We start from the raw sequence: 14,743 nt of genomic DNA, 5'->3' as shown, positions 1-14,743 counted from the left end.
TGGTTCGCTGGATGACACAACAGCTCTGATTGGCTGAAAATTTGCCGCTCCTGGTCTTCTATTTTGAACATAAACGCGAGCTTCATCTCAGGCTTCCTCAGAGACCAGAGGCTGTCAGGGAGGCAGCACGTAGTACTGCTACTCTGCTGCATGCACAACAACTATGTGGCTCGGTTAATTTACCCAGGTCGAATGCAAGTTTTACTTCTCACAGAACCACCGAATCCCTTCCAATCGGTGTTTGGATCGTATTTTTGAAAATGTTTTGACATAAATTTTGCTAGCTGGCTGGTTAGCTTCCGGGTTAGCGTAAAGTTTGGACCGTGTTGCTAGTCGGCATTTTCTGACTTGCAGCTCTAAATCCACATTATAAATCTACCACAAAGTAAAATATTCCACAGGATCCGTCTAGATTGGATAAAAAAAGGAAAATGGAGCTCGAATTTGGAAGCACAAGTCCTGCTAAGTCGGTTTTTAAAAGCAGGCCCGAAGGGATCCCCGAGCTTTTCTCGCTCGCTTTGCCGGAGCTGAGCACCAAGACCACGCACTGCAGGAATCTGTTCTCCCCTGGACCCGCCGCTGTGTTGTCTCCAGTCACAAATTTGGCTTTTGATATGAACAATTTAGCTGGGCTCGGCAGGTACTATTATTACTTTTGTACTGTTTTTTCTTGTATACTGATTATTCTAAATTCTTTACAAGATTTTACAAAGCTTATATGGCATGCAGAATATAGAGATGTTTGCACGTCACTTATGTATGTTTATTCTTTTAATCAGTCAATGTGATACCCCGAAAAGGAGAAAGCCTGTTCTTGAGAAGGTTCCCTCCTTTGCTTCTGATGTCTCATCTGATGCTGGTGAGCCCCTTATCAATCCATTGTCTCTGTTTCATGATGTTGGTATTAATGTCAGGGGGGTTATTTTATCATTTTAAATAAGCTTTGACCAAGAGGTTCTGATTTAACTTCATTTAGGAGGGTAGTAATTAAATAATTGAGAGAATTAGTAACATCAGTAGTGGGGAATATGCTTTATTTCTTTGTCAGTGTTAAGTGTGACTAAATATCTTTTGGATTTTTGGGTGACAAGTCTACAAATGAATCAAATATGCATTTTTGTGATGACATTGTAATGCATTCTTTAACTTCTTTATACTTAGCTGAACAGATACATGTCACTGGGAGTCACTATATGGGTTCTCCTAAGTTGCTGTTTCACTAGTGTTTGAATTTGTGTCTCATGTCCTCCTCCAGGCCTTGGCATGGACCTCCCCAGCCCTCTGGATTGTGAAGTAGAGGACACGTAAGTGGCTCTGTTTCCCCCTCCTGTCTTTTCTAATGTATAAACTTGTGAGAACTGCCCCTCTTTGCACCTACTCATCCCTACACTGTGCTTGGCTTCACCAGTTCTCATTTGCAGGATTATTATTCCTACGGTTGGCTTTAAGATGACTGGATCACTCAGGGTTGTTTCTAATCAGATTAAGAGATGAGACATGTCTTCTTAACTTTCTTTTTTTGTCTTTTTTTTTCATGAAAGGCGTCGGTTATGTTTGACTTTCTGTAGTATTTTTTTGATCAGGTGGGGGGAAAGGTGAACAAGGAGAGAAATATTCATAGTTGATTTGTTTGAAAGTAAGATTTCCAGTGTGCTGGGAAATGAATGCCCACCCCAGTGAAACCTGTTTGCAGCAGTAGTGCTCAGCATCCTTATCTCAACCAGTTTGCCCTCAGCTGTCTGATGATGGGTGGCCTCCTAACTCTCAGTTGGGTGAGTCTCTGCAGACATCTGCTGCTCTCTGATCTGAGTGCCTTTACAGCAGCGGTGGGTGCTGAAGACCTCATTCACATCATTCACCGCCCTTTACAGCTATTATGTTGCCAGGAGCTCTGCTGGCCGGGGGTAGGCTGTACCCTAGGCTTGGGTTTAGTGATACCCACCCCCTCTTAGTTTTGGCACACTCTTCCTATACTGTTGTTTCAATAGCAAAAAGGAGGGGTCTTTTTTTTTCTTTTTTCCCCTTTACATTGCCGCTATAGAAATGAGGGCACCCCTAGAGAACAACTGCTTTCCCCTCTTCTGGTCTGCGTTGAAAGGGGCACGCTCCCCTCTCAACAAACAAAGGACTCTTGCAGAAAAGGCCCCAAGCGTTGGCTCCGGCAGGCATATGGTAGATTAGCTGATCTCTGCGTCCCTTCTCCCTTCCCCCGAGTGCTCAGCTCCACTTGTTTAGCATACAGGTGGGCATTACTCCAATGCAAAGGACCACCTCTTGCCTCTTCAAACTCAAACCCCCCCCCCCCAGATTTAGCTGTTCATTAACTTTGGTGCTTTAACTCTCACGAAGAAGCAACTCATAATTTGTTTATTTTTCTATCTGCTCTGTTATAGATTTGAAAAGACCATTCAGCAGTCGATCAGAGTTTTTAACGAGTAAGTCGCTTTACATTCAGTTACACAAAGTTTATTACTTGTTTGTCTCTTACGGCCTCCTGCTTGAACAGATTAGCTTTCTGGGGATCGTTTCGTTCTTCAGACTGAACAAGAATATTTAGCTGCTATTGGATTTTGTACTGACCACGACTCCTTCCTTTTCTCTTAATTATAGGAAGATGCCAATTCGAAGAATCAACTCGCTGCCAGTAAGCATGCTTGGTTTTCCTTTCTGTTCAAACCTGCATGTCTCCATTAAAAATCAGTGTAAACTGCAGGAACATTCAGGGGAAAAAATACAGTAAGAATTTAGCCAATAAAGTGTTGAAACAACAGAGAGAATGGCAGTGGAGGTGTAAATGACGCCAACGGTGAACGTGGCTCAAGAGGTTTTGGGTTATTTTGGGAAATGATGACACCTCAGTTCTTCACACGCAGCAGTAAATATCACAAATAATCGAATCAAACTGTTTTATTTAATAATAACAACAACAATATAAAAAAAAAAAAACAGAGATCAGTTAGTTTCTGGTCACAGAGCCGTTCCCAACTTTTTCCTTTTGTTTTCCCCTCTTCAGCTCCAGCTTTTGGGTTTCAGTCCATGTCTGAAGGGACAAGAGACAGATTTGAATCGCTATGGAGTCTTTGGTCAGCAGCCCCTTCTAAGAAATACTTCCCCCAGCTCTCATCTCGAAGACAAGGAGAACGTGCCAGAGGTCAGTGGGGTAAGAGGCGTTGTCGCCACAGAATGTCCAGAAAAGTGTTGAAGTGATTTTTTTTTATTTTTTTTTTTATTTAAGTCAAAGACACTTTCTGCATTGGATGATGCTCTGATCAGGTTTAAGACTCATTTGTTGCACCTGATAAACGAATAATGGAGCAATTCCACGGTTAATTAAACCCTTTAGCGACTGACTACACATGTATACATACAAACCCGTAACAAGATGTGAGATGTGTGCTGTTATAACAGGCGCTACGGGGAAATGTCTAAAAACCTCCTGGATGGTGGTCTACCCCGTCCCCTCCCTCCTCCCCAGGAGACTTCCCGTTGCACATGACAGCTAATAACACCAAAGCCACATGAAGCATCTTTAAAATGTCACTAAACATAGAAACTGTCCTGAAGTCAGACTTAACTGATGCGAGGAAAGTCGCCATTGAGTGTCTTTCCTTGCCTTTTGAAAAGCACCTATTGAAGATAGATCTAGAGATTATTTGTTGCCATGGTGACAGCATTGCATCATTTGGGTTGAAGTCGAGTTATTACAGAAAAAAATTTCCCTGCATAAACTCTGTTCACACAAAAACTGCAGAAATATTCTAAATTGTTTTCTTCGCAGGAGTTTTATTTACCTGTCGGGCTGCTCGGTGTTTACGTTCCATTTGCTTTTTTACCCTTTTCTCTTTCAGGACTGCTTTGAATTTAAAAAGCCATCCAAGCCTGCGTCCCGCTGTCGCATGCGCTCTTTCACCAGCGGGCAGCCAAAGGAGGCGTTTGCTCAGCGTCCCAACTCGGCGCCGGCTCTCATGGTACGGGACCGTGTGAAGAATCTCAGCGTCAGACGATGAAACCTGCTGTCAGAATAAAGTCTGACTTTTCTTTTTTGTTTTTGTGTAGCTCTGTTCGCCGCCGTCGGCCCAGCAGATGGACCTCTACGACTCGAGCCCCATGTTTCTGCGACGCTCCTCCCTCACCTCCTCTCTGAACGACGACGACAACGACGATGGCTTCTTGGAGATCCTTGACGACAACATGGAGGTGTGACGCTGTTTCTGAAAACCCGCCAAGCAACAAAAAATTGATATTAACTGTTTAACTTCTCCTTTAACAACATGGTAACTATAAAGTATTGCCTTGTAGGGCTGTGACGATATGCTTTTGTCCCAATTTGATTTAAATTGCGATCCTCAAAATTCTTTGATATTGCTGATTTTCGTCGATTTAAAAACCAAAAAAAAAAAAATGTATAAAACTTCTTTTTGCTAGTAATTTTTCTTGATTTCAGTTAGGAGAAAACACAGTAGCCAGACCATCATTCTGCTGCTATAATGCCCAAGACGACAAGTAAAAAGATGAATAAAACCAATATAAATGACAAAAATCTATAGTAGATTCATTTTATTTCATTGAAGAAACAAAGAAATCCCGATTTTAGATTTTTCGATTTGATTTTCCCAACCCTATTGCCTTGCAGAATGACTGTGGGATGCCGATGGGAATGGCGAGCTTGCTCACTGCTCCACTGATGGCCGACAACACAGGAGAAGACTCCGTAAGTTTCCCCGACTGGCTCACGACTCGTTGACTCGTCAGGAGACGCAAATCTAATCGTTTGTTCCATCTTTTCAGCCCGTCATCCGCTGCCGACCACGAAACCTGTTCCGCTCGCCCTCCGCGCCCGGTCCGGTGTCCCGCCCAGCCGCAAAGCGTCCCGACTGCTCCAGGGACGAAAACACGCCCGTCAGGGTGAAGAGGCGACGCAGCGTGGCGGGAACACACGTCACCAACATGGAACAGAATGCAGAGTCCCCGAGAACGGTGAGTCTCGCTGTCCGGACCTTCAAATGGAGGTCGGGTTTCATGATGCAGCCTCTCTGTGTTGCACACAACCCGGCAAACGCCAACGTCTCAAAGATAAAACTTTATTTTAGATAGAATGTGGAGGGAAATTCAGCAGGTGAAGTTTTCTGCGTCCAGCAGAGTGAACAGGCCGCAGAGCTTCACATATGATCAGTCCCATTTTCTCCTGTTTATTTATCAGCTCTGCCAGTTTGGAGATGAGGAGGAAATTATTTGTTATTGAGCAGTAAAGCCTTAGTGAACGAGTTGATTGTCTCTCTGGGTTTTATTATACAACTGATGGATCAGTGAGTATACATGTTTTCAAATGGAAACGAGTAACTGTGTATAAAAGATGACACAACCACGGATAAGCAGCAGAAAGTAAAACAGACAAGCAGCTACAATCCAATGTGATCTGGTTGTTTTTTTCCCTGATGGCTGATTTGACATACAGGTCCCATAGTTTTTTTTTGTTTGTTTTTTTCCCCACCATAAGAACAATGTGTAAATTTTTGTCTGAGTTTATGTTCTGATGTAGCTGAACTTATTCTGGTCTGATGCTTTATTTTGGAAAAAAAAAGACTTTTTTAAGACTTTTTTTTTTTTCCCCTTAAATAATTGATTTTACTGTTAAACTCTTGTGTTTTTAAAGGAAAAAATAAATTCAGTTTCTCAATCTGTTTTAAGGGCTGTAGAACAGTCTTATTAATCAGGTTGTGGACGTTCTGAATCGCTTCACAGATGTCAAACATGGATTGTTCATCCAGACCTCAGACTGGTCGGATCTAACCTGCTTTCACTGAAATAGAACTAAAAGACTTTGGAAAACGTGTGTTGTCTAATCTTCATCACAACTTCGAGAGGCAAATCCAAACAATCTCATCTTTAAGACAATAAATTGGATCCACATTCAGTCTTAGTGTGCCTTTACACTGGGATAGCCCACTGGGCCCAGTTCAGTTACATGTTACGTTGTTCCGCATGGAGATCGTGTTCATGCTGCACGAATCGGACGTTTTAAGTAAGGAGTTCCACTCTCCTCCAGCGGTGGAGATGCATCAAGTGTAACTGAAGCAGAAAACAAATTGTTTATTAATTCCAAACAACTTCTGTTTGTGGAACATCGCAGCTAAACATGAAGCTGCTTCAGATCCCAGCAGTCTGCAGCGTTCCAAATTCCTCCATGTCTGAACGCAAACTACTTTTCCTGTCCAGAAATGTCGTCCCTACACACGCATGCTCATGATGTCATGCACTGCACCCACAATGCACTCTGATTTGTAGTCCGCTTGCTGTATTTGGTCCCCTTGAAGCAAACCGAGACCTGGACTGGAGTCAGCTGCGTCGCTTCTGATCACAATTTCTTTGCTAAATCAATCGGTGAAATGATTAATAACCGGCTAAGATTCTAATAAAAAGGCTGGTGTGAATCTTCTTTTAGAGACTTTTGATGCCCCAATAAACGTCTGCAGTGAAGACAACATGAAGCAGAAAGGACGTCTTGTTGATCTCACATCTTTATCTCACATAGACATAACTGTATTTTATCACAGATGCGCTCCAAAGAAGAAGTAAAACACATAATTATGTTACTCATTACACCTCAGGAGAGGCTGATGATCTAGTTTTTGTCATTTAATTTTTCTCTTTTTGTGATTCATTCAGAAAGTTTGTTAAAAATGCTTCTGCTGCTGCATTTTTCTTTTCCAAAGATGGCAGACGTGCTCAGTTAACTGGAGAGTACAGCTATTTATTGTGTCATTAGTAACACATATTAAAGTAAATTAAAGCCACAAATACTTTGCTTTGAAAGTACCTTCAGGAGCACCCATCATGTCCCATAATCCTTAAGCTACATGCTGACAGCTGTCTTGTTTTGAGAAGCTTCCTTTTGCTCAAAAAGCTCCAGATAATATTAAAGCAAACCTAAAATTCTGACCAGAGATTCATTGTGATGCAAGAGCTTTAAAAAAAAAAAAGTAACAAAAGAAACAGACTTGTTGGTGCAGGTTAAGCAAGTCTCTCCTCATCACCTGGCTCCTGCTAAAGGCTGCTGGAACATCTGCTGAGGCTCTCTGGCTTCTGGCCAGCTTTACTCACCATCTCATTATCTCCTCCACTGCCTCCCTGAGCGTCTCCTTCGTCTCCTTGCAGGACTGCTTGCTGCTACAGAGGTCCAAGTCCTTCTGTCAGACGGACATTGAGAAGCTGCTGGACAGGCAGGAAGCTTCTCATGAGCTAATAGGAGATTTTTCTAAGGTGAAGACTCCGAACTCCTCAGCTGGGAACCTTTCACTTGGATAAATTGAATTGCTTTTCCAATCCAATTTCCTTTTTGTCTTTTAGCCGTTTGTCTTACCAACAGTGTCGGGAAAACATCAAGACCTCAAGTACATTACCTCAGAGATGGTGAGCAGACTTTCCCTTTGCAATGCTCGGTCATTTAGAGCCGCTCAGTCATAATCAAGCGGCACACTCCAGCGGTTAAAAGTGAAGTCTATGCGGAAGTGTATAAAACTGCAGTTTCCCCTTCATCCACTAGGGGCTGCAAAACGGAGCAAATCCCCATAGACTCCCATGTTAAAAAGACCAACTTCACAGCAGAAATAAACATGTTTACAGCAGAAATAAACATGTTTACAGTTTACATGTGAATTTTTTTCTAACTCGCCCGTTTTAAAGTAATTTATTAAAGTTTGGCATATTTAGGGGCGTGTCCTTTTGATTGACAGGTAGCCGATCTCCTGCTTCAAGAATCGTCAGAAGAATGTAGAACAACCGCAGTTTTTAGCCGGTTAACAACGTGACTTAGCTTTAGCCTGCTTACTTCCGTCTCCTGATATCCCCAGGTTAGCTTTTATCTAACACAAAGCTCGGAGTTCACTCGATGTCAATCATCCACCACAAGGCTCACAGCCCCCCTCTCAGCTCCTCCTCTTTGCCCATATTTGTATTTTCCGGGTGAGATGACACACATGCCCCTGCCAAGATGGCGATGGTAGGAACCGCCCACCGAGCTTCAATTCAGCTCTTCAGAAACCTACGGGTGACGTCACGGAGGCTCCGCCCATCTCTATATACAGTCTATGGTCATAATGGACATCTGTTTCTATGTCTTTAGATGGTGGCAGCTCTCACCGGCAAATTCGATCTGGTTGAGAAGGTCATTGTCATCGACTGCCGCTACCCCTACGAGTTTGAAGGCGGACACATCAAGGTGAGTTAAGTTGTACCATCATGCAAGTCTTGATGCAGCAGAAGAGCCTCCCGGCGTCATGGAGCGAGATGGAAAAACCTCTCGTTTTCTGTTTGACTCAGGGAGCTCTGAACCTGCACCACGAAGACCAGGTGAAGGATTACCTCCTCAAGACCCCCATCGTCCCAGTTTGCTCAAAGAAACGGGTCATCGTCGTCTTCCACTGCGAGTTCTCGTCGGAGCGCGGCCCTCGGATGTGCCGCTTCGTTCGAGAGCAAGACCGCGCCATCAATGACTATCCCAAGCTCCATTACCCCGAGCTCTACATCCTGAAGGGCGGCTACAAAGACTTCTTCCCTCATTTCCAGGTTGGTTTGTAGGTCTTACGTCAGCCCTACAAACAGATCTTCACCGTCCAGCAGAGACTGCGGGTTCAGTCGTCCCCTCTGGGCAGGGCTGGGCGATTTATTCAGGTTTTAATCTCAATTACGATCTGGGTGTGATTATTTTCCTCTGCAGTTTCCTCTCCTGCTGTCTTCAGCTGCTAATCGAGCGTCTCTGGCGTTGCAGCGCTGTGCTGTAAACTCCTCCCACAGCCGCTTTGCTTTCATTCAGACACTGTTGCCAACTTGGAGACTTTCTCGCTAAATCTGGAGACTTTTTTTGTTAAAAGCGACAAATCTAGCAGCTTTTACTGGAGTTATTAGAGACTTTTCTGGTGTTTTGGCGACTGACTTGAAGGCACATATTGTTCTGCAGTTACTGTAAGGAAGGAGCAGCGGGAGCCTCTCCCGTCCTAAAGCACTCCCAGGCGGCCAGTCTCAGTCGGCTCCGGCTGCAGGTCCATGTAGAATAACTGCAGTAGGTTGTGGAAGTTCACCTAAACATAGTTTATACCATTGTCAGGGACAACTGGCTGCATTATTTTTGTATAAATGCACACGTAGTTCGGCGCGTTTAGATACAGTTATATCCCTCCGTTATGGGGTTACCATAGCAACGTGTTAACCAGCTGGTTCAGATCAGCCGTCTTTTAACAGGTGAATGAGAGAAACGCGCTGCAGCCTGACAGCGGTTGTTTGGTATAAAAAAACACATCCAACATAAAATAGTTCCTATACTTCAGCAAATGTTGTAGAAAATAAATACAAATATTTACTGTGTGGGACTGTGGTATAAGCGGATTAAACAACTCGGAACCGTGTGTTAGAAGGTTATAATGCACGATGCAGAGTCTGGAACATCACGATGCACAACGTTGTTTAATCCTTACTTCTATTTATCTTTTCAGTTTACATCAGTGTTTGCACTTCGTCAAGAAAAAGCTTCATGTTATTTCTCTGTTTTCTAAAATATGTGGAAACCTAAAGACATTTTTTTTTTTTTTTTAAAGTCACGGTTTAATGTTTAAAAAAAAATCCTGTTGTTAAAGATAAAAGGATAATCGCATCCAATAATCGAGATCTCAATTTCAGTCAAAATAATCGTGATTTAATTTTTGCCATAATCGAGCAGCCCGACCTCTGCATTCTCAACATGTCCGCTTCATTAGCGCTCCTCGCTCTAACGTCCTCTTCTCCTCCTCCTGCAGTCCCAGTGTGAGCCGCAGTCCTACCGGCCCATGCACCACGAAGACTTCCGGGAGGATCTGCGGAAATTTCGCCTCAAAAGTCGCACTTGGGCCGGGGAGCGCAGCAAGAGGGACATGTACAGCCGTCTGAAGAACCAGTGAGCGCCGCCTCTTCCTCGCCAACAGACTTCCTCGCTGAGCCCAACGCCTCACCCCTCCAATGAGGAAATACCTTTTGGTGTCACACCAGCAGAAAAGGGCATTTTCTTTTATTTTTGGTTTGGTTTTTCAAGTCCCCAGATTTTCAGATAACTTTTGCGATGTTGGTTATTTATACAAATTTTAAAGAGAAAAAGTTTTGATAAGGCAATTTTGTTTTTTCTCTTTTTAAAACCACCTGGACCTACTTCCTGGTTTTTTTTTTTTTTTTTTTTTTTCTTCTTTTAACAAGATTGCAATAATACAACAAACCTCTTTGCAGTGTTTTTCAGTTATTTTTAGTCTCATGTCTAATCTTTATTTAAGCACTTAATTTCATACCTTGAATTGGTGAGGTGCTTTTTGTACTACCTTCCTTTTTTTAATGTTTTAAATGAGTTGGCCTTTATGATTAGGATAATATGTTATCCTTGTATGTCTTTCTAAAAATGCTAATTGGATAATTTACCATGTAAAAAGATCAGTGCAGAGATTTTCTTCTTGAAATACACGATTATTTTTCAGTCAGAAACCAAAGCAAACTGAACTACCTGTTAACTTTGCAGTGAGATTTTCTGATGCTGCAGGTCAGCAAGTATGAGAAGGTTTTTATTTTATTTTATTTTTTTGGTTTTAAACCTGAAAAAGAGCGTCTTCTGTTTTGCTTTGGCTCCTGGATTTCCAGAGATAACATGTTTTGCCCTCTGCAGAGCTCATGAAGTCGGTTTTAATGAGTAGGGTGGCTTTAATATTTCGGTGCAGGCTGGTGGGGAGGCTGCTGAAATAAAGATCCAATGTGCGTTCCAATGCATTGTGGAGTGGATTGTGTTCATTTGGTGTTTTTGAAACTAGCATGCTGAGCATTTTTATGCAGTAGCTATAGAAGCAGAAATCCACGTCTGGCAGGTTTTAAACCGTCTTCGTCGTCTAAATCTGAAAAGCACAACTGTGTTTGGTTTTCTGCTCTGCTTGGACTTGTTTTTTCCTTCACAGAACGGTTCCTGTCTGTTTTTCAAATTCTCCCTCCCTTTCTCAACCAGCCTTGGGAGTGGCCTCTTTGTTAAAGCACGTGTCCTCCCCCCTTCCCTCCCTCCTTCACACATTCCTCTGTAGACTCGGCGCCTGGCATGTCCTGACACTTCTGTGGCAGGAAGGGAAACAAACTGGGAGCCACCACGTGCTGTAAAAACGTGATCCATCTGACAGAGCGAAGGTCAGAAAGCAGAGCTCTGCCGTCTGGATGTTTACCAAGGTTTGAAATCGGACGTTTTTTCTCTCGGAGGTCGTGCGGCTGTGGGAAAAAGAGGGAGCTTCTGTTTGCATTTCACTCGCTGAGCGATGAAGACTCCTTTAACAGCCAACAGTTTCTGAATGAAAAGTCTTGCTGCTTTTACACAACTAGAAGTCAAACTTCTGAAATGGAGAAGTATAAGAGTCTAAATATGGAAATATCAGGACACCAGCTTTGTGGTGATGAATGTTAAACAGTGAAGGAAGAAACTCCTGCAGGTTTTTACATCCGACATGATGCAATACTCCAGTCCCTTACAGTTTTACTGTCCTCCATGTTGGCTTCAGGTTTTTACTGAATCCTCTGACGAGACTCAAACCTGCAAGGCCAACAGAAAGCAAAAACTGGCATTTAGTTTAGTTATTTATATCGAACAAATGAAAGAAAAGAAAAATACACGTACATACCTACACATACATACTAATTAAGAAAATAATCACAAATATTAATAGCAATAATGATAATTCCTCAATTTGATAATTAAATAAATTTGTGAGATAAAAGGAGTGGGAAAAAGTGTACTCTTATTTGCTATTCCCACCCCCCTCTACTCTAGTTTGTCATTCTGTCGCTGCACGTCACAACATACTTATTCAATTTACTATCCATATTTATTCATTTAGTTTACAAGCTCTGAATTCAGCAAGATTTAAATAAACTCCTAGCTTTATTTTTATTGAATTTTCCTTCATGGATTAATAAAGTAGTTTTCATTTCATTCTTTACGTTCTCAAGGGTTCATTTCTAAATTCTTCCCTCTGTATTTAGTCATCCTGCGCTTGGCTGCATCTCTCTAATACTCCACTTATAAGTCAAGAACTCAGGTTTACAGTACAAGTTTTCTGTTTCTCTTAATTTCTGATAATTCAACAGAATAACATGACTTTAATTCTCTCAATTAAATTTAGTCTGCAGGCATCTTTGGAGACTGAAGTGCGTTTCTGTTTGGCTGTTGTGTTTCCAGCTTGACCGCATCCTACTATAGAGAAGAACAGACATGAGCTGTACGATTAATACAAAAGACTAAGAATATCTACCCCTAGTTTATAAATGAAGACACAATGTGCAAACTCTTCTAGTTATTCCTATACTTTGAATATATTTGGTAATATCTCAAAGTAATCTGTTTGCATGGTTGACTTTGACAATCGCAACGTGGCAAAAATCCTTTGACTCAACTTGCAGGATAAGTAGCTGCAAGTACATTTTCAAAACCTAGAAAGATGCAAAACAAAACCGAAGCAATGAAATCCAACATGGAAACACGTGGATGTGTGTTCTCCTGTCACTGAGCCAGTTTTTTCATCTGGAGCCCTGGAGAACCAGGACAGCAAACTTAGTACTCAATTAAACAGCAAATGGACTGAAGGCCCGTGACATTATGGGTCTAGTTGGAAAAGAAAAAGTTTTCTGCTCTTAAAAACTTTATAAATACAGAGCAGGAGTTTAAACTGCAGCCGGTGCAGAAATAAAAGCGTGTGATGGGAGAACGGTATGATGAGGTCATGGTGTCCAGTCTCCCAGCAGGAGAACGCTCCATGTCACAAAGCTCAAATGATCTCCAACTGGTTTCTTCAACATGACAATGAGTTCAGCGTACTCCAGTGGCCTCCACAGGAGATTCATCACGGATGTGGGATGCTATTGTGTCCACGTGGAGCAAAATCTCTGAGGACTGTTTCCAAAAACCTGCTCAGACTTAAGACAGTTCTCAGGATAAAAAGGGGTCAATTCAGTTCAACTTTATCTATATAGCTTCAAATCACGGCAATGCCATCTCAAGACGCTTTACAGACAGAAAAAAAAACATACATAATGAAAGCCAATTCATAACAGCCTATATAAGGAAACCAATCTCCCATCCTGAGCAAGCACACTGGCGACAGTGGGAAGGAAAAAACTCCCTTTTAACAGGAAGGAAACCTCCGGCAGAACCCGGCTCAGGACAGGCAGCCATCTGCCTCTGCTGTGTGGGGGGAAGAGGACAGAAAGACAACAGACAACAGGAACTGCTACTCCCGGCCAGGGAGACTTCCTGAGACAGGAGACATAATCTCTGAGGACGGTTTCCAAAAACTTGTTTAGAATTAAGACAGTTCTGAGGATAAAAAGGGGTCAAACCCAGTTCTAACAAGCGCACCGAACAAAATGGTCGATGCAACATTTTCCCCTTGTGGGACAAAAAAGTTTAATTCAATTCAATTCAATTCACTTCAATTCATTTCAATTCAATTCAATTCAGTTCATGTTTTTAGCTGATTATCTTGTAATGTTATCTGACATGGATGTTAGAGGATCTTATTAAACGTTTTGGGGGCAAAATAACAGAACTTCAGTTTAAATCTAGTTTAATTGTTCATGAAGCATTCAGTTACCAAACAACGTTTTCAGGCTTCACACCTAAATAAAGCTGTGTATCATCAGCATACAGTGATAAAACTTTGGGTTATTGTCAAGTTGTAGGCTATATATCAATAAACTAATGTATATCACATGCACAACATGTCTTTGATGTAAAAATCCTGGAAAAGAATAGTCCCAGACTGGTCGCTGATGAGACCTGCTCTAGTTTAAATGCAAATCTGTTGTAGTGGCACTTCGTTTTTCTTCTTTACCACCACTTTGAAGTCAGTCTAGAAACTTTGTATTTGAAAAGCGAGTAGACCATTTCTTCTTTCTTTTAATTTTTAATAAGAACAATATAACAAATACGAGCAGGATTACACGGTCAAAAAAATGATGTTGCTTCTAACGTCTCAGGCTTTAATCTGGCTAATTAGCAGCTTCCCAGTGATGTATGGTAACTTAAATGTAAAATTATACATTTTAGCAAATATAAACTTTCAGAGCTCAAAATCCTTTTAAATATCTTTATCTTTCCTTTATATTAAATTATATGTAAAATAATGAATTTGAATCCAACATCTGTCTTTCTTCATACGATGTGAACGTAGCCCTTCGCACCCTGAAGGCTTTCTGTAAAAATGACCCCACCCATCCTGTAAGCAGCTTTCCTTCATGGTTCCACCTTTTAAACTTGCTTTTGAAAGCTGCATGCAGCTACGAGCCGCTTAAAAACCTCTGACCTCTGCGTCACCTGTTCACACCAGCTTGCTGTGAGCTGCTGTCCTCTGACACTGACAGCAAACTGAGAGAACAGCCTGTAAATCAAAGGGCCTCGCAGGCGGACAAGAGAGCAGCGTAAAACTGCGGCTTCAACGCTCGGGTGGAGTTTGTGGAAGGAGGAACTTTGCTTCTGAGTGATTTGGGAGGATTTGAAACTCATCGTTTTCCCGCTTGTGTTTCTGCTCAGCCCAGTTGGAGATGGTCTGCATGCACATGCAGGATGTTTTTATTTCACCCTGCTGCGATCACAGCAGACAGATATTTTATCTGCTTGTGTTGTTTTTAGCTTCCTATATTTCAAATCTGCGGGTCTCGCTGTCATTGGTCTGTATGATCGCCTTCCCTTCACACACATCCTGTT

The 14,743-nt window shown here is 42.1% G+C and overlaps 1 protein-coding gene across 2 annotated transcripts; it reads left to right on the top strand.

The window, feature by feature from the left end:
- Window positions 1-314: 314 nt before the first annotated feature.
- On the top strand, window positions 315-10,081 carry cdc25b (cell division cycle 25B). 2 transcript variants are annotated; one of them, XM_079261817.1, is made up of 15 exons: window positions 315-640; window positions 780-859; window positions 1,256-1,304; window positions 2,394-2,435; window positions 2,611-2,644; window positions 3,014-3,151; window positions 3,849-3,968; window positions 4,057-4,197; window positions 4,634-4,711; window positions 4,789-4,977; window positions 7,156-7,260; window positions 7,348-7,410; window positions 8,123-8,218; window positions 8,320-8,565; window positions 9,789-10,081. In XM_079261817.1, exons 1-15 carry the CDS (start codon window positions 432-434, stop codon window positions 9,927-9,929), a joined length of 1,731 nt encoding a protein of 576 aa, XP_079117943.1. In that variant the 5' UTR covers window positions 315-431; the 3' UTR covers window positions 9,930-10,081. The 2 variants fall into 2 exon arrangements, with proteins under 2 accessions (XP_079117943.1, XP_079117942.1); XM_079261816.1 differs by having other exon boundaries at window positions 3,014-3,160.
- The last annotated feature ends 4,662 nt before the right edge of the window (window positions 10,082-14,743 follow it).

The sequence above is a fragment of the Telmatherina bonti genome (genome assembly GCF_933228915.1).
Source record: "Telmatherina bonti genome assembly, chromosome: 22".
NCBI lineage: Eukaryota > Metazoa > Chordata > Actinopteri > Atheriniformes > Telmatherinidae > Telmatherina > Telmatherina bonti.
This window is presented reverse-complemented; position numbering and strand designations above follow the sequence as displayed.

What these genes read in the sequence shown, in the direction of transcription:
- cdc25b (XM_079261816.1), top strand. Translation starts at nt 432, where the DNA reads ATGGAGCTCGAATTTGGAAGCACAAGTCCTGCTAAGTCGGTTTTTAAA. An exon ending in TCCTTGACGACAACATGGAG is followed by an intron (nt 4,198 to 4,633) that starts GTGTGACGCTGT and finishes ATTGCCTTGCAG; the next exon opens with AATGACTGTGGGATGCCGAT. An exon ending in AGTACATTACCTCAGAGATG is followed by an intron (nt 7,411 to 8,122) that starts GTGAGCAGACTT and finishes CTATGTCTTTAG; the next exon opens with ATGGTGGCAGCTCTCACCGG.